This window comes from Somniosus microcephalus, chromosome 1 (genome assembly GCF_052327205.1).
Source record: "Somniosus microcephalus isolate GS21.2 chromosome 1, FLI_Smic_1.0, whole genome shotgun sequence".
Taxonomy (NCBI): Eukaryota; Metazoa; Chordata; class Chondrichthyes; order Squaliformes; family Somniosidae; genus Somniosus; species Somniosus microcephalus.
This window is the reverse complement of record NC_140987.1, coordinates 81,936,762-81,962,650: the sequence shown is the minus strand read 5'-3', so window position 1 is coordinate 81,962,650 and position 25,889 is coordinate 81,936,762. Positions and strand designations below refer to the sequence as shown.

Genomic DNA, 25,889 nt, shown 5'->3' with positions numbered 1-25,889 from the left:
GTCTGTCCTCGGGTGTGCGTCTGTCTGGCTATGCGCTCGAAAGTTATACAGCGTACCTACGCGCGCGTTACCTCCAAAGAAAGCTTACGCTTCCGGGACGCTCGTAAACGTATTTACTTTTCGGTCGGACGAAAATTGTTCGCGCCTTATGCAAAAAACCTTCAAAATTAAACTCATTATCTGCTAGCATTGATTGACTGACGTCAAGGTTCGACCAATCCTGTGCCGTCACGATTGACCAATCCTACAGCGGTCCCCTGATGGTTGGCCAATCGGTGTGTGTGTGTGGGGGCGGGACTAATCGTTTTCATCTCCGGGATGTGGCAGCCATTGTTTCACTGCTTCCAGCTCAAACTACAGCTTTGAAAAAGTTAGTATCTCTTATAAAACGTTTTTGGTAAATCTTATGTTATTTTTAAAAGTACTTTCACTTTCATCTTTCAAGGTATTAAAAGGTAGAAATGTTGCCCGGCAGCAGATTCACAAAGGGACAGAGAGACAGGGCCCAAAAGCCTGGGACTTGATTTAAAATGTTGCCCGGCACCAGATTCACAGAGGGACATAGAGAGGCCCCAAAGCCTGGGACTCGATTTAAACCGCCCGGCCCAAAACAGCCCTGGCAAAGCCGGGCTCCCCCAGCTAGTAGGCTATATATGTGCTCTTCATATATCCTGTTCATTCCATATGTTAAGTAAAATGATCAAAGTTAGATGTAAATTTTAATTCATCACAACATCCTTCACACACTGTAGGGAGTCGCTAGCAATTTGATCTTGCCCCAAGTGAAAGTGGTTCTATTAAAAGGCAACATATGAGTGGTTATTTTCTGATACAGCTTCTGGCAATGAGCCATGTGGCCAGAAAATCAGGATCAGGGTGTGCCTCCCTTTCTGATTTGCATTCCTTAACAATGCAAAGTCAGAATATTACCTCAGGAAGTAGGTAATGTAAATTTCAAAATGGGAATCTACATTCATGCAAGAATTCTAGAATGATTCCAATGATGTCATGGTGAATTTTATTCTCAATTGTGATCTGATCGCTATGAAACACAAAATTTATTTAATGCAGATAACATAATTACATGTGATATAATTAGTCTACTGTCCAGCTATCAGATGGATGGTTGTTAGCCAGTGCTGAAAGAATTGAACCTTTCTAAATTAGAAAGCTCATCAATATATAAATAAAATGTTAGCACAGCATTAACATTTTGTCATTATAGGCTTGCAATTTTACAATTCATGTTGAAGCACATAGGACAAAAAAACATTATTACACCAACTACTCTAGCCAACATATTCTCCTTCTGAATCCAATATTGGACGTAAACGTCTGAATGGAATCCTGGATCTAACAGTTCTTCACATGTGCAGCTGTCCGAAATGCCATTAACCGTAAAAGCAAGCAAAGCGTACTATAGTATACTGTATACAGAGGAGGTCTACTCTGTACACTGTTAGTGACCATAATGCTGCATCTTCTCAGCCTAAATATTTTGATCACGTGCAGATCGGTTCTTGACACCATGAAGAACAGGCCAGTAGTAATTAGCTCCTCTTGAACAATTTCTCTCAAATTCCATCAAGTATAAACGATGCTCATTTTACTTTATTTATTGGTGAAACACTCACGTTTTAATTTTAATTATCTCCATTCTTAGTTTTCATCTTGGTATGTAACAGGGCATATTTTTGTACGATGTATTTTAATTTTTACATTATTCTCTTTAAAGGAGTGTCATCCTGCAGCCTGACCCGGTTCTCAAGCAGCATGTGCAATAGTCCGAGACACAACAGCTCATTATCACATTTATCACACAAGAGCTCACTGTCATTCATCATTCCAAGTGTCAGGAGATGGCCGGGAAGCACTAGAACAATGATTTTAAAAATATTTTCTTTGCTGGAATGAGGTTACATTATAACACAATTTAAAAAAAGGTCGAATTAGCAATGCTGCAGGCTACTGTGTACTTCAAGTCTCATTCCACTTAACAGAAGAAAAAATTAGAAAGTTAACAAAAACTCACCTTATCGCTGTCTTCATTGAAAGGAGGGTCACGTGGACTTGGGTGATACTGAAAGGAAGGAGCCATGCCACCTATAAAATCAGACAATATAAATAAGTCAAATAACAGCCAAATTTAACTCATTCATTCTAATTTCTCAGACAAAGGAACCATATAATTAATCTATATATTGTAATTTTAACCCTTTAATAATAATGGCAAAATGAAGACTCTAGAATCCTCAATTTAAATCTGATCTAGGGCCTTCCTTAGGCCTTCCACCTGTTTTCAGGTTAATCAACCTTACAATTATCTAATTTCATAGAAGAAATATTATAAAAAAGACCAAGAAATGAAAATGTACAAGAACAAAGAAAAAGATAACGGAAAATAGGAGCAATCTGAAACAGAAATCAAGGCTGCAGACTGAAAAGGAGATAGAACCTTTGAAGAAAGACAAAATTAAAAATATAGATGAAAGAATCAAAGAGTAACACATGGAAGCAACTCTATATAAAAATATACATGTTTTACCTTTTTATCACAACGGAAATGCCCAAAAAAACTTGTATGGTATCTTCTATTTGCTCATTTATGGATCGATCAAATTTAAGGCCATCCTTAACATAGCATTTTTTGTAGGCTTAGTTTAAAAAACTCATTTGAATGGCTGCATTAAGTATTCTACTTACTAATTTTATGTACTTTTTCCAAGTACAGGTATAAAGCATTTTCCCATCAATATTTTGTGCCAGCTGATTGACTGGCTGTGTTGCTTTCTAGCAAGCACTCTGCCCACCACTCACAGCTAAGCAGTAGAAATAACGGTTATGTTTTCATGATGGACATCACAAGGTAGCTTTAAGTGACTTTTTCCAGTTACTGTCTTATCATCTTTCTCAAGTCTTTCAGAACATTAGAGGCCCATTATTGAATACATGTGTGTTTGTGGCAAGTTTCTCAAAAGAGGAACAGAGAGTTCTTGGGTGAGGGGTTGTGCTGGAAGAGTCGAGAGAGATTGGGGCAAGGCCATGAACAGATTTAAACATAGTTTCTATTTTATTTTGTTAACATGTCCCACTACTGCCGAGTAAAAGTTGAGTGTTCAGTCCAATAAAACACCTGGGTGTGTCTCAGCCTCATCCTTGGCCATTTCAGCACTTTTCATGGATACAAAATCTAAGTCCCCTCTGATGTAAACATTATAAATGAGCACGGAGAATAGATACGTTACAGGTTTGAATCCAGGAGGTCTGCAAAGGAAGAACCAGGTTCAAACTGGAAAGCTTTCAAAAGCAGAGTGACTTATGTAGCTACCAGTTCAGTCTTTAGATTTTTAGCCGTTCTCTGCTATTTTAGCAGTCTACACACATCCCAAACAGATTATCTTTATATAGTATAGGCGAGAAACCTTCCAGTATTTATTCATATGCTTTAAATATAGTAGCACTGCTATTATACTTAGGAAGGCCTTATCTATTTACTCTAACAAGTATACTGAAGAAGCCTATAGTAATTTGCTTGAAACATCAGAATTCAGTGTCATAATTAACTAGGATATTCAGTAACTGAATAACTAACCAGTTTTAAAAATAATCTTATTTCCTTCAACTGAAGCAAGCAGGAACTCAAAACACAATCTTGTATTTCTGCCATTTTTGCACAAGATCGGAGAACTAAACTTCTAATAATTTGTTTTTAAACATAAACAGAGCAGACAGTATACTAGCAAATCAATACACTGTTCAAGAGAAAAATAAAGTCCACACATTGGTTTTAGTCACAAGATATCTTACTGCAATACACATTTGATTTTGGAAGTTGTGAGTGAATAAATGCTGGCACCTTTCGCCAACACTCAATAGGACATTTCAATATTTTGCACAAGGAGTCAGTGAGCAGAAGGTGAGAGTAAGTGACCTGCATTTTTTCTACACTAATGCCCCATTACTGAATTGTTTTCTCCCACCAAAAATATCTCCTCCATCCACTAATTAAAAAACGACATGCTTTTTATTTTTGGTGAAAGACAAAATTGAGATTGCAGGGAAGACATTTTGTCCAGTTCAGATCACCTCTGATGGGGCATTTGGCTTGAACGTAGAGGGCCAGGATGAGAGTTTTTTCTCTGTATGATTAATACTTGTGTGGAGTAAGCAAAGTTTGATTCTGGGTGGTAAAGTTAGACACAGTTGGATGGCAGCTCAGGGAATCCTCATGGAGTGTGATTTGTAGGTCATTATGGATCTTCAAGAGTAGCAGATTGCACTAAATGTGGATAATTGAGTCTCTGGAGCAGAGGATCTCTGTGCTCGGGGAGCAATAGGAAACACTCTGCAGCATCAGAGAGGATGAGGGGATTATGGATTGAAGATTGTAGAATGTGGTCACCCAAGAGGCAGGGCTAGACCATTTAGGACACTGGGATAATGCAGAGAAAGAGAAGAATAGAGGCAAGAGAGAGAGACTGGACTCACTTGCAGGGAACCGAGTTACTCGAACTGTCTAACAGAGGATAGCTAATGTAACCCCACAATTTAAAAAAGGTGGTAGAGAGAAAACGGGGAATTATAGACTGGTAAGCCTGACATCAGTAGTGGGGAAATGCTAGAGTCCATTATAAAAGATGTAATAGCAGAGCACTTGGAAAACAGTGACAGGATCAGACAAAGTCAACATGGACTTACAAAAGGTAAATCGTGCTTGACTAATCTACTGGAATTTTTTGAGGATGTAACTGGTAGAATAGATAAGGGAGAACCAGTGGATGTGGTGTATTTGGACTTTCAGAAGGCTTTCGATAAGGTCCCGCATAACAGATTGGCATGCAAAGTTAAAGCCCATGGGATTGGGGGTAAGGTACTGACTTGGAAGAGAACTGGTTGGCAGACAGGAAGCAAAGAGTTGGAATAAACGGGTCTTTTTCCGAGTGGCAGGCAGTGACTAGTGGGGTACCGCAGGGATTGGTGCTAGGACCCCAGCTGTTCACAATATATATTAACGATCTAGACAAGGGAACTAGATGTAATATCTCCAAGTTTGCAGACAACACAAAACTGGGTGGGCATGTGTGCTGTGAGGAGGATGCAGAGAAACTCCAGTATGATTTGGACAGGTTGGGTGATTATACTGCATCTGCCCAATGTGGATAAATGCGAGGTTATCTACTTCGGCGGCAAAAACAGGAAGACAGATTATTATCTGAACAGCAATAGATTGGGAAAAGGGGAAGTGCAACAAGATCTGGGTGTCCTCGTGCACCAGTCGCTGAAGGTAAGAATGCAGGTGCAGCAGGTGGTATGTTGGCCTTCATAGCGAGAGGATTTGAGTACAGGAGCAAGGATATCTTGCTGCAGTTGTACAGGGCCTTGGTGAGACCACACCTTGAGTATTGTGTGCAGTTTTGGTCACCTTATCTGAGGAAGGGAGTGCAGCGAAGATTCACCAGACTGATACCTGGGATGGCAGGAATGATGTATGAGGAGAGATTGGGTTGATTAGGCTTATATTCGCTGGAGTTTAGAAGAATGAGAGGGGATCTCATTGAAACTTATAAAATTCTAACAGGACTAGACAGACTAGATGCAGGATGTTCCTGATAGTGGGGGAGTCCAGAACCAGGAATCACAGTCTAAGGTTAAGGGGTAAAGCCATTTAGGACTGAGATGAGGAAGAATTTCTTCACCCAGAGAGTAGTGAACCTGTGGAATTCTCTACCACAGAAGGCAGTTGAGGCCAATTCATTAAATATATTCAAGAAGGAGTTAGATATATTTCTTAAGGCTAAAGGGATCAAGGGATATGGGGAGAAAGCAGGGACAGGGTACTGAATTTGGATGATCAGTCATGATCTCATTAAATGGCGGAACAGGCTCGAGGGACCAAATGGCCTACTCCTGCTCCCATCTTCTATGTTTCTATGTTAATGTTGGACAAGTACGAGGTAGACAGCAACTCAGAAGAGGATGGTTCCGAGCAATGTTGTACCACCATGGATGGACTACCAGGTTAAGCATGGTGGAAAGAAGGTAAATGAGAAGAACAGGAGATTAACAGTGGTAAATTGGTAAATTCTATTGTCAGAGGTCTAGGCAGCCTTTTTTGCAGTCAAGACCAGGATTCCTGATTGATATGTTGCCTCCCTGATGCCAGGGTGAAGGACATCAAGAGTGGAAAAGTCCTCAAAAATGGTTATCTCTGGATTACTTTCCATGGATACACCAGACAGCTTAAGGAGAGGAAGGTCAATGTGTTGCTGCAGGACTTTTGCAGGAGGGAAGGATTTACATTCTTGGGGCATTGGAGAAAATTCTGTAACAAGGGCGCTATACTGAAGGGTCAACCTTCACTTGAATTGAAATGGCACCAACTTTCTTGCAAAGAAGGTAAATAGGCCTGTGGGGTAGGATTTAAACTAATATGGCCTGACCCCGAGGGGCGGGGGGGGCGGGCTGAAGAAAGAGTCTAGGTTTGAGACTGGATAGGGTGATCAGGATTAGTAACGTTGTTGGAATAGAAGACTTGGCTGAAACAAATAGAAAATCTCAATTTGCTGTAAAAGACTTCAGGAAGACAGACAGATTAGCAGAATGGGCACACAGGTGGAAAATGCAAATAAATGTGAGGTATTACTTTTTCGGATGGAAGTATATACTCAATAGCAAGACACTGAAGGATGTAGATGAACAGAGAGACCTAGAGATCAATACATCATTCACTAAAAGTGCAAGTGCAGGTGGATAAAACCATAAAAAAGGACAATAGCATTTCCTACATTACAACAGTGACTACACTTCAAAAAGTATTTCATTGGCTATAAAGCACTTTGAGACGTCCGGTGGTTGTGAAAGGCGCTATATAAATGTAAGTTTCTTTATTTGGCTTTTATAAATATAGAGTAAAGAAGTAACAATAAATAATTTATACAAATGTTGGTTACTGGGTGCAGTTTTGGGCACCCCTTTATTGAAAGGACATTAAAACCAGAGATGGTACAGTGTAGATTTACCAGGACAAGGCCAGAGATGGCAAACTATAGTTATGAGGAGAGATGCAAGATACTGGGACTATTTCCAAGGGAACAGAGAATGCTAAGGAGATTTAATAGGGGTTTTTTAAATTATGAAGAGTTTTGATAGTGAATTGGGGGGGCGGGCGGCACTATTTCTTCTGGTTTGGGGAGTCAGTGATTGAGGGGTCATCAATTTAAAATTGTCATCAAGAGTGAAGAGAGGGGTCAGGAGAAATCTGTTCATGCAGAAGGCTGTTGGAGCATGGATTGCTTTGCCACAGATAGCCACAAGAGAAATGCAGGGAACAGCACCAACCACTGTACATGGCCTTCGTTGATCTCACAAAGGCCTTCGACACGGTCAACCGCGTGGGATTATGGAGTGTACTCCTCAAATTCGGCTGCCCTCAAAAGTTTGTCACCATCCTCCACCTGCTTCACAACGACATGCAAGCTGTGATCCTGACCAACGGTTCCACCACAAACCCAATTCACGTATGAACCGGGGTCAAGCAAGGCTGCGTCATCGCACCAACGCTCTTCTTGATCTTCCTTGCTGCAATGCTCCATCTCACCCTCAGTAAGCTCCCCACCGGAGTGGAGCTAATTTACAGAACAAACAGGAAACTGTTCAACTTTCGTCGCCTCCAGTCCAGATCCAAGGTCATCCCATCCTCTGTCATCGAATTACAGTATGCAGACGACGCTTGCATCTGTGCTCACTCGGAGATTGAACTCCAAACCATCATCAACACCTTCACCGAAGCGTATGAGAGCATGGGCCTTACACTAAACATCCGTTAAGACAAATGTCCTCTACCAACCTGCCCCCGCCACACAATACTGCCCCCCGATTATCAAAATCCACGACAAGGCCTTGGACAACGTGGACCACTTTCCATACCTCGGGAGCCTACTGTCAACAAGGGCAGACGTCGACAACGAAGTCCAACACCACCTTCAGTGTGCCAGTGCAGCCTGAGGAAGAGAGTGTTTGAAGACCAGGACCTCAAACCCAGCACTAAGCTCATGGTCTACAGAGCAGCAGTGATACCCGCCCTGCTTTATGCCTCAGACATGGACCATGTACAGCAGGCACCTCAAAGCACTGGAGAGGTACCACCAATGCTGCCTCTGCAAGATCCTGCAAATCCATTGGCAGGATAGGTGCACCAACGTCAGTGTTCTCGCTCAGGCCACCATCCCCAGCATCGAAGCTTTGACCATGCTCGATCAGCTCCGATGGACGGGTCACATCGTCCGCATGCCCGATACGAGACTCCCAAAACAAGCGCTCTACTCGGAGCTCCAACACGGCAAGAGAGCCCCAGGTGGGCAGAGGAAACGCTTCAAGGACACCCTCAAAGCCTCCTTGAAAAAGTGCAACATCCCCACCGACACCTGGGAATCCCTGGCCCAAGACAGCACAAAGTGGAGGAGAAGCATCCGGGAAGGCGCCGAACATCTCGAGTCTCTTCGCCGGGAGCAAGTGGAAGCCAAGCGCAGGCAGCGCAAGGAGCGCACGTCAACCCAAGCACCCCACCCACCCGCCCGTCAACCACCTTCTACCCCACCTGTGACAGAGACTGTAGGTCCCGCATTGGACTCATCAGTCACCTGCAAACTAATTTTTAATGTGGAAGCAAGTCATCCTCGGTTCCCGAGGGACTGCCTAAGAAGAAGAGTTGAAACAGAACATCTTAGAATTGAAAAGCAGAGAAGTTATGTTAAACTTGTATAGAATCTTGGTTAGACCACACTTGGGAGTACTGTGAATGGTTCTGGTCTCCATGTTATAAAAAGGATATAGAGGCACTGGAGAAGGTGCAAAAAAGATTTACTAGAATACCACCAGAACTGAGGGGTTATACCCATCAGGAAAAATTGGGGCTCTTTTATCTGGAAAAAAGAGAGGGGTGATCTGATGGAGGTCTATAAGATTATGAAAGTGTTTGATAGGGTAGACATAGAGAAGATGTTTCCAGTTGCAGGGGAGACCAGAACTAGGGGCCATAAATAGCCCAGAAATTCGGGTCTCCATGGGTGAGTACGCATGGAGTACTCACCCGTAGGCCCAACGGAAGTGCCGGTTTTGTGCATGCACTGCGCATGCGAAGGAAACCGGAACTTCCGTTCCCTTAAAGGAAGGGGTTCAGAGGTCGAACGCGTGCGCCGGAGAGGCAGCGCGTGCACATGGAGCACGGTGGCATAGTGGTTAGCACTGTTGCCTCACAGCGCCAGGGACCCGGGTTCGAATCCAGCCTCGGGCGACTGTCTGTGTGGAGTTTGCACATTCTCCCCGTGTTTGCGTGGGTTTCCTCCGGGTGCTCCGGTTTCCTCCCACAGTCCAAAGATGTGCGGGTTAGGTTGATTGGCTATGATAAATTGACCCTTAGTGTTAGGGGGATTAAATACGTGGGGTTACGGGGATAGGGTGGGATATGTGTCGGTGCAGGCTCGATGGGCCGAAATGGCCTCTATCTGCACTGTGGGGTTCCTGTGATTTCCTGTGAACTTACTTTTTTTTGAAGGGTTCTCCGGGAGAGTAAGTCTCCAGAAGTTACACATGTAAAAAGCAGGCGCAAGGCCTGCTTTTAACAAGGTAAGTGGTGAATTAATTAAAATTTAAACATTTTTTCCCACAGGTTTATTATTTTTAAATACTTTAAAGAAAGGTAATGTTTATTTTTAGCCTCGTTAGAAAACGTAATTAATTTTTTCAAAAATTTAAATTGTTTAAAAGTTACGTAATTTATAGTTATTTTAAAAATGTGATTTTTTTTTAAATATTTGAAGTTTTAGTGGTGTTTTGGGGCTTATAGTATTTATAGTTTTGACAGCTCTTCCTGTCAATTTTATGAATGGGCATTTCTCTGCTACCATTGGCTCTCCATGGCCCACGTGATCCCAGGGGACACATCGAACTAACTACGCCCCTGGGATACGCAAGCACTGCGCGCTGGCAGTTGGAGGAGGCCCAGGATCAGAATCCCACGCGGGCCCACAGCTCAATGGCTGGCGCGCTAGGTAAGTGCAGGTCGGAGGCTTGCACCCATGGGAAGCCTCCGACCCGAATTTCTGGGCCATTATAATCACTAGCAACGTTCCCTTTTATTTTTTTGGGTGCGCGGCCCCTATAATGAGCTGCATGGCCCATTCAAATGTCCGCACATGGGCGGTTATTTCTATTGAAAAGCCGGTGAGTAAGCCTGCGCAGGACCTCCAGCACGCTGCATGGCAGCGCAGTTTAACGGGAACACTGGTCACTAGTAAATGCAATAGGGAATTTAGGAGAAACTTCTTTAACGAGAGTGGTTAGAATGTGGAACTTACTACCACAAGGAGTACTTGAGGCAACTAGCACAGATGCATTTAAGGGGAAGCTAGATAAACACGAGGGAGAAAGGAATAGAAGGATATGCTAATGGAGTTAGATGAAGAGAGGTGAGAGGAGGCTCATGTGGAGCATAACACCAGCATGGACTCATTGGGTCAAATGGCCTGTTTCTGTGCTGTAAATACTATGGAATCCTTTAAGGGAAAACTGTCTAAATATTTGAAGCAGGGAAAAATACAGGGCTATGGGATTCATTTTGGCTTGTCCCAACACAGACACTTTGGGCTCCTTCTGTGCTGTAAACTTCTATGGTTCCATAAAGTCTTCAATTACTGTACCTCTAGGATCCTTGTCACTGCCAAAACTTTGTCAGAAATAACATGCTCAGCAATATTTACTATGAAAAGCTTTTCAACACATGATCTGCAAGGTTCCCAAAGGTCACCACTGCATTACAGAATTCAAGTGGCAGAACACTGAACTACTTGCTAGTAAGGAAAGTAGTTATTGGTCTATTTCCCTCAGCAACGCCATTGGATAAATTTAATGCCGAGAGCCAACAAGTTGTGTTCCAGGAATCATTAATATGCAGTAATTGATTTGAGTACTAGTATTTGGATATAGTCACATATATGAAAACATAAGCAGCACACAAACAATTCTACTCAAAAGTTTTCAACTGGTTACCTGTAGAAACAGAACTTGGGGTTGTAAATCATCAGCACATTCAGCAACTGAATTAATCGGGATTCATCCACACTGCTATTAATAGTTTCTCTCGCCTTAAGTAAATGAATGCCCCATGGCAAATGGCTCATTATAATACATTATTACACAACGTAGCATTGTGATAAGACATTACAGGAGAGCACAGACAATATTTCAGAGCAGCGAGCAGCTAGAACCACAGTAACATTCACACTGAACAGTTTTATTCTTCACTTATTGTTGTGTGTCAGTTGGCTGCTCTTGTAAGTTAGTTATGTTCAGCAATAGAATATAGATCTTTTTAAATTCACAAATCTTAACCTATTAATTTTCAATCAAATGTGTTATTACTGAACTTCACAGTGTGATTAAAGACTTCAGTAAAATGTGTAATCTTGGCTCAGTTAGATGTACTTGCTGGAGTGGGTTCAAATCCCACTCCAGGACTTGTGTCATCTTGGATAGAAACATAGAAGATAGGAGGAGTAGGCCATTCGGTCCCTCGAGCCTGTTCTGCCATTTAATGAGATCATGGATGATCATCCAAATTCAGTACCCTGTCCCTGCTTTCTCCCCATATCCCTTGATCCTTTTAGCCTTAAGAAATATATCTAACTCCTTCTTGAATATATTTAATGAATTGGCCTCAACTGCCTTGTGTGGTAGAGAATTCCACAGGTTCACCACTCTCTGGGTGACGAAATTCCTCCTCATCTCAAATGGCTTACCCCTTATCCTTAGACTGTGACCCCTGGTTCTGGACTCCCCCGCCATCGGGAACATCCTTCCTGCATCTAGTCTGTCTACTCCTGTTAGAATTTTATAAGTTTCAATGAGATCCCCTCTCATTCTTCTAAACTCTAACGAATATAAGCCTAATCGACCCAATCTCTCCTCGTACATCATTCCTGCCATCCCAGGCATCAGTCTGGTAATCATAATCAGTCTGTATTATGTGCTCACCAGTGCAGTACTGAATGAACTTTGCATCGTCAGAGGTACCGTCCTTCAAATAAGACATTAAATTGAGGTACCAACAGCCTTACTGATTGTTAAGGAATATGTTAAAAGATCCTATGGCATTATTCAAACAGGTGTAGATTGTTCTTTCTTCAACCAACAGGCTAACTTCCTGTTCATTGCTATTTATGGGATCTTGATGTCTGCAAAAGTAATTCATTTCATGTTAATACTTTGAGACAGGATAAAGTGCTATATAAAGGCAAGTCTTTCGTTTATTTTTATTCTTACTTACTGCTAGTTAAGCATGTAATCTTGATACTCAGCACAAATTCATTATAGCAGCTAGTTTCCCTACATTGCAACAGTGACTTCAAAAATATTTCATTGGCTGTGAAAGAATAAGCAAACTTAGATTTATATAGTGATTTTCATCTCAAAGCGCTTCACAGAAAATGAAGCACTTTTCTTCTGAAATGTAGTCAGTACTGTAGGGAAATGCTTTGCGACATCCTGAGAATATAAAAGACACTATTTGAATGCAAGTTTGTTCTTTTCTTTCTAATGACCTAAATCATAAATTGAAGTCACCTCTACTTCTAAGTATTTAAAGAAAGAAAGAACATGGATACCAGTGTATTGGTTAAATTACTGGACTAGTAATCTAGAGGCCTGGACTAATAATCAATGCTCCCTTTAAGCTGCGCAGCGGTCTGGAACTCCCCCGCAGCCAACTCATCGGCTTTGAAATGCAAAAACCGTGCATGTGTGAATTTTTGAATGGGCAGCGCAACCTCTTAAAGGAGCCATGCGGCCTGTCAAAAAAATTAGAGGGAACGTTGCTAATAATCCAGAGAATGAGAGTTTAAATCCCTCCATGGCAGTTCGAGAATTTGAATTCAGTTTAAAAATCTGGAAATAAAAAGCTGGTTATCAGTAAAAGTGAAGCTATCGGATTGTCATAAAAGCCCAACTGGTTTACTGATTTCCTTTCGGGAAGATAACCTACCATCCTTACCCGGTCTGGCCTATATGCAACTCCAGTCCCATACCAACCTGGATGACTCTTAACTGCTCTCTGAAGTGGCCTAGCAAGCCACTCAGTTGCATCAGGAATGGGCAATAAATGCTGGCCTTGTCAGCAATGCCCACATCCAGAGAATGAATTTTTTTATTTAAAGTTATATGCGCCTTTCATAAACTCAGGACATCTCAAAGTGCTTCACAGCAGAGTGTCATCACTGTTAGAACATAGGGAAAGGCGACAGCCAATTTGCACACAGCAAGGGCCCACAAACAGCAATGAGATAAATGACCAGATAATCTGTTTTAGTGATGTTGGTTAAAAAGATAAATATTGGCCAGGACATTGGGAGAACTCCCCTGCTCTTCTTTGAATAGTGTCATGGGATCCTTTAGATCCACCCAAGAGGGCAGACGGGGCCTCGGTTTATACGTCTCATCCGAAAGACAGCATCTCCAGCGACAGTGCAGCACTTCCTCAGTATTGCACTGAAGTATCAGCCTAGATTATGTGCACAAGTCTCAGAGTGGGACTTGAACCTTCTGACTCCAAGGAGCGAGTGCTACCACTGAGCCAAGTCTGACAATTTCTTCCAAAACATTGCTCAAGTTCAGTTACGATGAACCTTAAATGAAGCAGAGCTTGCTCAGTTGGATCCAATGCACTAGTTTCATTTCCCAATTATTTTTAATTGGTCACAAGAATTGTTCTAACCCCAGCATAATCGCATAGTTTTTAAGGAGTCAGAATGGCTTAAAAATGTGATTCTATGGGGAGAAAACAGATGTCCTGCATTTTTGGTGATATCCAACAAAAAAAGAGATGAGGGAAGAGGAGACTTAATTGAGAACTGGAGTAAGCTTTTTTTGTCAGACTTAGACAGGAATGCTCCTTTTCCTTTACCACATTTAGCTAGGACCTGTCACTGAGCGTTTAGTTACACTTTGACAGATATAAGCTCAACTACATTTTCATGTGTCTGGAACATCAACCCTGTGTGAAAATGCCATCAAAGTACATCAATCTGTTGGTGAATTATCCACCCCAGCCTGAAGATTTAATTCACCATTGCATCAAATATTGATGTTTGCACAACATCTACATATCTATCAGATATATTTACCCACTTTAAATCACAGTAGTTTCTTGCAATTTTAAATTCGACTATCCTTATTTAACAGGCACCTGGTTGTATTTTGTGATAACCAAACCAAAATAAGCTGGCAACCTAGAACAGTAGAATAACAACTTGCATTTATATAGCACGTTTAACGTAGTAAAACATCCCAAGGCGCTTCACAGGAGCATTATAAAACAAAATTTGACACTGAGCTGCATAAGTAGCTATTAGGGCAGGGGAAAGGCAATTGATCAAAACCTTGGTCAAAGAGGTAGGTTTAAAGGAGGGTCTTATAGGAGGAGAGGGAGGTAGCGAGGCAGAGAAGCTTAGGGAAGGAATTCCAGAGCTTAGGGCCTTGCCAGCTGAAGGCACGGCCACCAATGGTGGAGCGATTATAATCGGGGATCCTCAAGAGGCCAGAATTAGAGGAGCGCAGGTATCTTGGAGGGTTGTAGGGCTAGAGGAGAGTACAGAGATAGGGAGGCTCAAGGCCATGGAGGGATTTGAAAACAAGGATGAGAATTTTAAAATCGAGGTGTTGCTTGACTGGGAGCCAATGTAGGTCAGCGAGCACAGGGGTGATTGGTAATCGGGACTTGATGGAGTTAGGATACGGACAGCAGAGTTTTAGATGACCTCATGTTTACGGAGGGTAGAACGTGGGAGACCGGCTAGGAGTGCATTGGAATAGTCAAGTCTAGTGGTAACAACAGCATGGATGAGGGTTTCAGCAGTAGATGAGCTGAGGCAAGGGTGGAGTCAGGTAATGTTCTGGAGGTGGAAATAGGCAGTCTTAGTGATGGCGCAGATATGGGGTCGGAAGCTCATTTCGGGGTCAAATATGACACCAAGGTTGCAAACAGTCTGGTTAGCCTCAGACAGTTGCCAGGGAGAGGGATGGAGCCGAGAGAGGTGGTGGTGAGGTAGAGCTGGGTGTCGTCAGCGTACATGTGGAAACGGACGCTGTGTTTTCATATGATGTCACCAAGGAGCAAGGGCTTGTCCATAGGGGACCTGCTGTGATTTCCAGCAAAAAAAATGTTTTTTGTCTGTTTTTTTGTTTTTCATACAGACCCCAGCATCTGCAACATTTGACCCCTTGTGACCCCACCTCATTGTTCTTTGATGTAATGTTTTCCTGACTGACCTGTTTGGACACCATTTACACCTTTGATTGCTGTGATTATCTCTCTGCCGAGGTGTGGTAAATGGCAGTTAGAAAGATTACCTGTAAACATCTGACATTATTCTCTGACTATATAAGCTTATGCATCTCTCCACTTCAGCTGACAAAGGAGCAGCGCTCCGAAAGCTTGTGATTTCAAATAAAGCTGTTGGACTATAACCTGGTGTTGTGAGATTTCTTACATTTGTCCACCCCAGTCCAACACCGGCATCTCCACACCATAAAATAAGTTTGTTATTGTTTTAGGCTCCTTAAAAAATGTTGACATTTGTTTTAAATGTTTAATGAAATTGTATTTTGATTAATTTTAAACATGTAATTTTCTTTATTTCAAAGTCGTGTACATGTGTTTTTTGGGTGATTCCTATTATGTGTATGGGGATTCCATACATAAATGGAATCCCCATAAGCATAATGGGAATCCCCTTTCTGATTGGTTGGGCCGGCCCACGTGATCCCAGGGGCGTTTGCGAACCGCTTGGGATACGTGATCATCTACGCAGGCGTACACGTAGAGGCCCAGGAGCAGGCGCCTCCATGGATCCTGGACCATCCGGTAGGTGCATAGATTTATTGCGGTTCGGAGGCATCCACCCGGGGGAAGCCTCCGACCGCAAATTCAGGCCCAATATCATTTGAATCCAACCTTTGCCTTATCTGTTCCATTATACTTTTCAACATTGATGGTGTTCTGAATAATAAGGCATGACTGTCCACCTTGGTTTAACTTTTTTTAAAAAGTAGCCTCCTGTAGAATTTATTATTGTTGATAAATTACCATACTTCAATATTTAAAAAAAATCATGAGTTCTTACAAGAATTCATGAAAATCATACAACTATTGAATTAAAAAGTTGCAAATTAATAATTTTATGAATGCAATTAATTAATTCTGTTTCCTGGGAATGATAAAGGCACCTTGTCAGACAAAACAGGCTATAAATATTGATATTTTATGTTCAATTGGGCAATTTTAAAATAATAGTCATTACAACTTTGTTGAGTGACTTTATATTTTTATTCATTTATGCACTCCTTCCAAGAATAATTTATTTGCAAACTTATCCACAATTGTTGTCATGGCGATAAGCCAGTACTGGCTCATTCAGAGATGGAGTGCTCCATCTAGCTCCCGTAACTGCAAATTGGTGCAAATGTTGCAGCTACTGGGTGATTATGAATGACTGTTTAATTCAAAGCAGGTATTGTATGAAGCACTGCCAACCTGCCTTTTTTTGCTGATGACCACATAACCCAGGTGCAGGCTGCATTTTATAATTAAAATCAAGAAATTAAGACTTCTCTGGTCAGGTTGAGGAGGGTCAGGTTTAATTTTTACAGTACATTTCTGTTAATACACATGACATACTAGAACAGCAGAATACATACAGTCTATACACTAGTGGTAGCTTTTAGCAGTAAGTTTTATTTTAATAAGGAAATCCATGTTACTTGTGCTGCATCCATTTTTAAAGTATTTCAGATTAAAGTAATAAGACTGTGGATAATTCACCTGATGTAATTACTAAATTTGATACATGGTACTAATTTTACCTAAATCCATTCTCAGCAGTGCAGAGGTACAATCCTTATAATGCTTGTGTTAGAATTATGTACCAAGAGTTATTTGCTGGAAACTTTAATAAGTTTGCAGACAATTATTTTTGTAAATGTGAGTTAGGAACAGGAGGTGGTCATTCAACCCCTCAAGCCTGTTCCGCCATTCAGTTAGATCATGGCTGATCTGTATCTTAACTCCAGTCATTCCTTTGGTTCCATATTCCTTAATACCCTTACCTAACAAAAATCTCTAATTTTTCAAATATTCAATTGACCTAGCCTCAACAGATTTTTGGGAGATAGTTCCAGATTTCCACTACCCTTTGTGTGAAGAAATGCTTCCCAACAATCACTCCTGAATGGCCTAGCTCTCATTTTAAGGTTATGCCTCCTTATTCTGGACTCCCCCACTCGAGGAAATAGTTTCTCTCTATCTACACTATCAAATCCTTTAATCATTTTAAACACTGCTGTTAGATCACCCTTTAATCTTCTACACTCAAGGGAATGCAAGACTAGTCTATGCAACCTGTCCTCAAACTTACCCCTCTAAACCCTAGGTATCATTCTGCTGAATCTGCACTGTATCCCCTCCAAGGCCAATAGATCCTTCCCGACGTGCGGTGCCCAGAACTGAACGCAGTACTCCAGATGCAGTCTATCCAGAACTCTATAGAACTATAGCATCACTTCCACCCCTTTGTATTCCAGCCTCCCTGAGGCAAAGGCCAACATTCCATTAGCCTTTAAATTATTTTTTGTACTTGTCTACCAGCTTTTAGTGATTTCTGTACTTGGACCTCTAAATATCTCTGCTCCTCCACAGTTCAACATCTCACCATTTAGAAAATACTCTGATTATCTTTTTTTAGTGGATGACTTCACATCCTCCCACATTGAACTTCATCTGCTACAGTTTTTCCCCACTCACTTAATCTATCAACGTTCCTTTGCAACTTTCTGCTCCTATCTACACTACTTACTGTGCCACCTAACTTGGTGTCATCAGCAAACCTGGACATACAATTCTCTATTCCTTCATCCTTCACATAAGTATAGTGAAAAGCTGATGCCCAGTACAGATCCCTGGGGGACACCACTTGTCACATCCTGTCAGTTGGAGTATATACCCATTATTATCCCTACTCTCTGCCTCCTACCTTCTAATCTATTCCCTACCCATGTAAAAAAAAGGTTGCCTCTAATGCCATGCGTTTTCATTTTTGCTGACAATCACTTGTGTGAAATTGATCGAATGCCTTCTGGAAGTCCATATAAGTAACATCCATAGACACTCCCTTGTCTACCACATTAGTGACCTTCTCAAAAAATTCAACTAGGTTAGTTAGACATGACTTATGCTATACAAATCCATGCTGGCTCTCTCTGATCAGTTCAGATTTTGGAAGGTCATGACTAAAGCATCTGCAATTTCCTCACCTACTTATTTTAATACCCTGGGATGGAAACAATCAGATCCTGGAGATGTCAATCGTCAGTCTCATTATTTTCTCCATTACCATTTTTTAAACTTGTATTGAATCTAGTAAGTTCCTCCCCTTGATTTATTTTTAGTTTTCCTCATATCTCTGGTATTAAAAACATGAAATAGAATTGAAGCATGGATCCACAGAGAGTCTAACATTTCCCGTATAGATATTACTGTACAATGAATTGAGAGTTCGCTCTCAAAGCTGGGTTGAGACCATGGTGTCAGCTTTGGCTCAGTGGTAGCATTCTCACCTCTGAGTCAGAAGGATATGGGTTCAAGTTCCACTCTCAGAGACTTGAATACATAATCTAGGCTGACACCTTAGTGCAACACTGAGGGAGTGCTGCAATGTTGGAGATGCTGCCTATCAGATGATGTGTGAAACTGAGGTCTGCCCTCTCAGGTGGACATAAAATATCCCATGGCACTATTAGATTAAGGGCAGGGCAGATCTCCCTGGTGTCCTGGCCTATATTTATCCTTCAACCATCACTAAAGACATATTATCTGGTCATACTGTTTGTGGGACCTTGCTGTGTACAAATTGATTGCCGCATATCCTACATTAAAGACAGTAACTACACTTCAAAAAGTACTTAATGGGCTGCAAACCGCTTTCGAACGTCCTGTGGTTGTGAAATACACTATATAAATGCAAGTTATTGCTTTCTATTCTTGAAAATTAGAAAAAGACAATTATAATTATATGACCTTGAAGGTTAATTTTATGTACATTTACTGCAATGGCAGGAAATATTCTGGTAGCATTGGTTAGATTTTTGAGATATATTCATATGGCCAAATACTGCATTAAGCCAAGTACATAGACAACTGCTGGAAGCCTGGAGGCTGAAATCATTCTGGATCTGTATGAAGTTTGACATGGAATTGCTGTTGCAGTCCTGAAATGATTCTGATGACAAAATCATTTAATAATTTATATTACAAATCTGTCTCAATCACGACAATGTACTTTGTTGTATGATGTGAAAATTCAAAATTTTCTGCACAGTATACTGCAACCTTAAACAAATGCAATCTACCTAATTTGTTCAGCACTGAATAGCACTGTGCCAAACAATCTGACAAGCAACATATTTAAAATTCATGGTGTGATATTACAAAGTAAAGCAAAAAGCTAGTCAGCATGAACAGTTTTTCCATTGTTGTACCTCTAATTCAGCCTCATTTTAGAATGTATCAAATAGATTAACAATCAGGCTTCCTTTTTCCCGTATTTCCTGTAGTCTCCTAATTGGACTTTGAAAACAGCAACAGTCACTGCATGTTTTGATAACTTCTGGGTTATAAAATGAGTTACACAAGAGTTTCTTTAAACTTTCATGTCTTTCTTTTAATACAACAAAATACAAATATAAATCATCTTACTACCACTCAGGAAGTTGGAATAAAAAGGTCATAGTAACTGTTACAAATTTCAGTCTGCCTTAGATAGTGGGCCAGAATTTGCTGTCAAAATAATGTTGAGGCTAATGGCACTCGCTGTTATTTAAGCGTAAATGGTACAGCAACTTCAGGCGAGGAGCAGATGCCAATATCCAAAAGATGGAGTCCAAGTTACGCTGCTCCGCTATTAGCTTTGCGAAAAACGACATTTCACTGTCTGCCTCACCATTGAAATACATTGAATGTCATGATGTTGCTGTATTTGCGCGATAGATACGAACTAAACCCGCCGCAGATATTTAGGGCTAGTAATTAGTAGCGCAAGTACTCTTAATGATGTGGTAATTGTTAATTACTACCAATCAACCTCTGACATTGAAAATTAACTAGTACAAGTGTGAAGTCTCATTCCTTCAGGTTTTGAATTTTTCGGCGCGATTTTAAAAACATCAAATTTTAAATTAAATTTTGTTTTCTTATTTTTCCTTTCTGTCTCATTTCCCCCCCCCCCTCTCTCTCTCTCTCAATCCAATCTTTCTTTCCCTCTCTTTTTGTCCCTGATTTGATATTGAATTCACCCATGCTAATTCACCCTCCTTCCCAGTACTTTGTGTTTATTTCCCAATCCTTAAATCTCATTAGTTAAGGAGATATCTTGTTGGATGCCCTGTTCACTCAGGTCCCAGGTGCTATGTTTCCCTTGCTGTGCCATTATCACCTCGCACTTTCACCAACTTTTTGGAATTTTTTTTCTCTCTCGTGTCATGGGGCATGTCTAACTAACAACTGATGCCATTAGATGCCCTGCTACAGCAAATTCTGACCCAGAATAGGCAGATTTTAGTGAGATGAGGCCAGATACAAATCATCAAGGTGCTTTATTTTACAGACTACAAGTGAACAGTATGACAGTCATTATCAAAACTAATTTATTTCACTCAACTTCAAACCCTTCCTCCTGAATAAGAAAAGCAAACTACGCAGCCCTGTCCCAGTTAGTGAGCTAAATAATGCTTGCTTTTAGTCCATCTCATCATGGAAACAGACCAAAGCCTAAACAGGCTGAGTCTGTACTAGTTTTACGATAAACTACATAGGCCTTTGTCTCAGCAGACTATTCTGACTGGCTTCGAACATGGGTTTTCTATTTTTGCCCACAGAAAGTGGGTGGTTTGTCCCTCTGACTTCTTCCCCATTAAATCCCATCATAGCCTTGCCCCTCCCCATCTCTAACCTCCTCCAACCCTAGAACCCATCCCTCCCAATTTTCTGTTCCGCTGACTCTGGCCTTTTGTGCATGTCCCCTCCCATTGCCAGCCATGTCTTCAACTGTATAAGCTCCGCCCATTCTGGAATTGCATCCCTAAATCCCTTCACCTACTTTAAAGATCCTCCTGAAAACCCCACCTCTTTGACCAAGCTTTTGACCACCCTTCTTCTTTGACTTAGTGCCCGTTTTGTCTGATTACACCTCTGAGAAGCGCATTGCGACATTTTGCTAGGCCAACTGTGCTATATAAATGCCAGTTTTTGTTATTCAGTGATTCACAAATTGGCCAGTCAAGAAAACCAGCTACCTCCTCCTCCCCAAGAACAGACTTTTTTGGCACAAATCTCATTCTGGGCTCAAATGAATCAGTTATCACAATGATAGTAAGTGTGGATGTCCTTAGGAATAACATTTGCCCAGTCAGTGAAAACACATATTCACTATCTGGCTCAGCAACTGCAGTATACAGCTGTAGGGGGAGAACGTGAAACCTGTGTGAACCCACTTTAATTTGAAACACATCACTTATAGAATCATAAAATAGGACTGCAAAGAAGGAAGCCATTTGGCCCATCGTGTCTGTGCCGGCTCTTTCGAAGAGCAATCCAGTTAGTCCTACACCCCAGCTCTTTCCCTACATCCCTACAATTTTTTCTCCTTTAAGTATTTAGCCAATTTCCTTTTGAAAGCTACCATTGAATCTGTTTCCACCACCCTATCAGGCAGTGCATTCAAAATCCCAACCATGTCGCCTCCAGTTCTTTCCAAATCCCAACCATGTCGCCTCCAGTTTTTTTGCCAATCACCATAAATCTGTACTCTCTGGTTATTGACCCATCAGCCATTGGAAACAGTTTCTCTTTATTTACTCTATCTAAACCATTCATGATTTTAAACACCTCTATCAAATCTCCCTTAAACTTCTCTGATCCAAAGAGAACAACCCCAGCTTCTCCAATCTATCCACGTAACAGTAATCCCTCATCCCTGGAGCCATTCTAGTAAATTTCTTCTGTACTCTCTCCAAAGTCTTCAATATCCTTCCTAAAATGTGGTGCCCAGAATTGGACACAATACTCCAGTAGGGGCCAAACTAATTTTATATAGGCTTAGCATAACTTCCTGGCTTTTGTACTTTATGCCTATTTATAAAGCCGAGGGTCCCTATGTTTTATTAACTACTTTGTTGACCTGTTCTGCCACTTTCAAAGATTTGTGCACAAACACCCCAGTTCTTTGTTCTTGCACCCCCTTTAAAATTGTACCATTTAGCTTGTTTTGTCTCTCCTCATTCTGCTACCAAAATGTATCACCTCACACATTTCACAAATATGCAAACAAATTAGGGAAATGAGTAAAAAATAATCATCATGGGGGGATTTCAACTATCCAGATATTATTTGGACAGAAGAGGTAGGTAAAGGGGATGAGGGAATGGAGTTCCTACAATGTGTACAGGACTCCTTTCTAACCCAACAAGGGAGGATTCGCTATTGGATCTAGTAATGGGAAATGAATCAGAGCAGATAAGAGAAGTAAAAATAGGGAAATATCTAGGCAATAGTAACCATAGTATAATACGCTTTAAGATAATTGAGAAAGACATAAGTATGATAAAGACCAGGGTAATAGATTGGAGAAAAGCTGATTTTGAGGGGCTGAGAATAGAACTTGGGAAAATAAAATGGACAACAATATTGGCAAACAGTGATGTAGAACAGCAATGGGAAACATTTGAAACGGTGTTCAGCAGAGTCCAGGAAAAATATATTCCGCTAAAAAACAAGAACAAGCTAAACACTAATGAGACACCATGGATGAATAAAGCCATAAGGGAAAAATTGAGGGTAAGGAAAGAGTAACATTAAGTACATGGACAGCAGGGGAGAGCATGATAAAGGGAGAATACGAAGAGATTAAGAGAGAAGTCAAAAAAAATTAGTAAGGCAGAGAGAAGCTATGAAATTAAATTAGCAAGGAACATAAAACAAAATAGTAAAATATTTTACAGGCACATCAATAAAAAAAAGGTCGGGATGGGAATAGGGCCATTAAGGGATGGACAGGATAATACCACAGGCAGCGATAGAGAGACAGCAGAGATATTAAATAATTACATAGAAAAAAAATAGAAACATAGAAAAATAGGAGCAGGAGTAGGCCATTCGGACCTTTGAGCCTGCTCCGCTATTCAATATGATCATGGCTGATCCTCTATCTCAATACCATATTCCCGCTCTCTTCCCATACCCCTTGATGCCTTTTGTGTCTAGAAATCTATCTACTTCTTAAATATATTCAGTGACTTGGCCTCCACAGTCTTCTGTGGTAGAGAATTCTACAGGTTCACCACTCTGAGTGAAGAAATTACTTTGCTTCATTATTTACCAGGGAGATAACCTCAAACGATGAGATTAGTAATGAGATAACGGCATTTAAAATAAAACGAGAAGATATTACAGGAAACTCTGATATCCAGCACTGACGGGACCGAGCTGGTGCCGTAACATCAAAAGCGCCGGACATACCAGAGTTAATGTTTAAACATACAGAACTGAGAAGCTCTGTGTGAATCAACAAACCCTGTTGCTTAGCAACAGCTTCAAAACAAATGGCTGCAGCTGCAAGCGTCTGTAGCTGAAGCTGTTGCTATAGCTACAGACCTTGCAGTGCTTGACTGGGGAAAAAAAAGCAACGAGAACTAAAAAAACATATAGAAAACAGCTCCTGATTTTTGCCGTTAGATCGAGTATATTCCAGACATATAACCTCCGGATTAACCAAAGTTTCCTGTAAATAAACTAATGAAACTCAGGATAAAACCCCTGGTCCGGATGGATTACAGCCACGCATTTTAAATGAATCTAGGGAAGAGACAGCAAAGGCATTATTACATATATTTAGTAATTCATTAGAAAAAAGTGTAGTGCCAGAGGGCTGGCGGATCAGCTAACGTAATACCTATATTTAAGAGGGAGATAGAACATATCCAGGGAATTATAGACCAGTCAGCTTAACATCAGTGGTAGGAAAAATAATGGAATCCCTACTAAAGGAGAAAATGGAAGAACATCTAGAAACCAAAAATATAATAAAGTCAACATGGATTTAAAAAGGGAAAGTCTTGCTTGACCAATCTAACTGAATTTTTTGAAGAGGTAACAGAGAGAGTAGACAAAGGTAATGCAGTAGATGTAATTTATCTAGATTTTCAAAAGGCCTTCGATAAGGTACCACATAATAGACTAATAAATAAGGTCAGGGAATGCAGAGTCAGGGGACAAGTAGCAGAATGGATAGCTAACTGACTTCAAGACAGAAAGCAGAGAGTAGGGGTAAAGGGTAGCTATTCAGAGTGACAGAAGGTGGGAAGTGGTGGTCCACAAGGATCAGTGCTGGGACCACTATTGTTCACAATTTATATTAACGATTTAGACTTTGGAATCAAAAACACAATTTCTAAATTTGCGGATGACACCAAATTGGGTGGATAGTCAATACTGATAAGTATTGATGGTGGGAGTACCTTCACCACATGAACTGCAGCAGTTCAAGAAGGCGGCGGCTCACCACTACCTTCTCGAGGGCAATTAGGGATGGGCAATAAATGCTGGCTTTGCCAGCGATGCCCACATCCCATAAAAATGAATTAAAAAATTACAAGACGACATTAATAAACTTGCAGAATGGGCATAAAATTGGCAAATGAAATTCAACACCGATAAATGTGAGGTATGACATTTTAGTTAGAAAAATAGGGAGGTCACATATTACTTGGGAAAATATGAATCTAATGGGGTAGAGGAGCAAAGGGATCTCGGAATACAAATACATAAATCACAAAGTTGCAACACAGATTAACAAGGCCATAAAAAAACAAACCAAGCACTAGGGTTTATTTCTAGAGGGATAAAATTGAAAAGTAGTGAAGTTATGCTAAACTTGTATCGAACCTTGGCTAGACCACACTTGGAGTACTGCGTACAATTCTGGTCGCCATATTATAAAAAGGATATAGAGGCACTGGAGAGGGTGCAGAGAAGATTTACAAGGATGATACCAGAAATGCGAGGGTATATATATCAGGAAAGGATGAACAGGCTGGGTCTCTTTTCTCTTGAAAAGAGAAGACTGAGGGGTGACCTAATAGAGGTCTTTAAAATCATGAAAGGTTTTGATAGAGTAGATACAGAGAGAGTGTTTCCACTTGTGGGAAAGAGCAAAACTAGAGGTCAACAATATAAGATAGTCACCAAGAAATCAAATAGGAAATTCAGAAGAAACCTCTTTACTCAGAGAGTGGCGAGAATGTGGAACTCGCTACCACAGGGAGTGGTTGAAGCGAATAATATAGATGCATTTAAGGGGCGGTTAGATAAGCATGAGGAAGAAGGGAATAGAGGGCTATGTTGATAGAGTTAGATGAGGAAAGACAGGAGGAGGCTCGAGTGGAGCATAAACGCCGGCATGGACTGATTGGGCTGAATGGCCTGTTGCTGTGCTGTATATCCTATGTAATTTCTGCATCGAACTTAATCTGCCATGTGTCTGCCCATTCCAAACAGCCTATGTCCTCTTGAAGTCTATTACTATCTTCCTCACTGTTTACTACACTGCCAAGTTTCGTGTCAACTGCAAATTTCAAAATTGTGCCCGGTACACCCCTGTACCCCCAAACAACCAGTCACCACAATTCTATCCCTTAGCCTATTTTGTATCAATGCTCCTACTGCCCCTTTTATCCCATGGGCTTCAATTTTGCTAACAAGCAAGTTTTTTGTTAAACACCTTTTGGAAGTCCAT

The 25,889-nt window shown here is 41.0% G+C and overlaps 1 protein-coding gene across 3 annotated transcripts in view; it reads right to left on the bottom strand.

Annotated features, from left to right (window-relative positions):
• rnf38 (ring finger protein 38) overlaps window positions 1-25,889 on the bottom strand; it is a 271,228-nt gene that overhangs the window by 179,341 nt on the left and 65,998 nt on the right. For all 3 annotated transcript variants that reach the window (XM_085983718.1, XM_085983721.1, XM_085983725.1), the window contains exon 2: window positions 2,033-2,103. In XM_085983718.1, coding sequence (XP_085839844.1) covers window positions 2,033-2,103 — 71 coding nt within the window. The remainder of the gene's footprint in view (window positions 1-2,032; window positions 2,104-25,889) is intronic.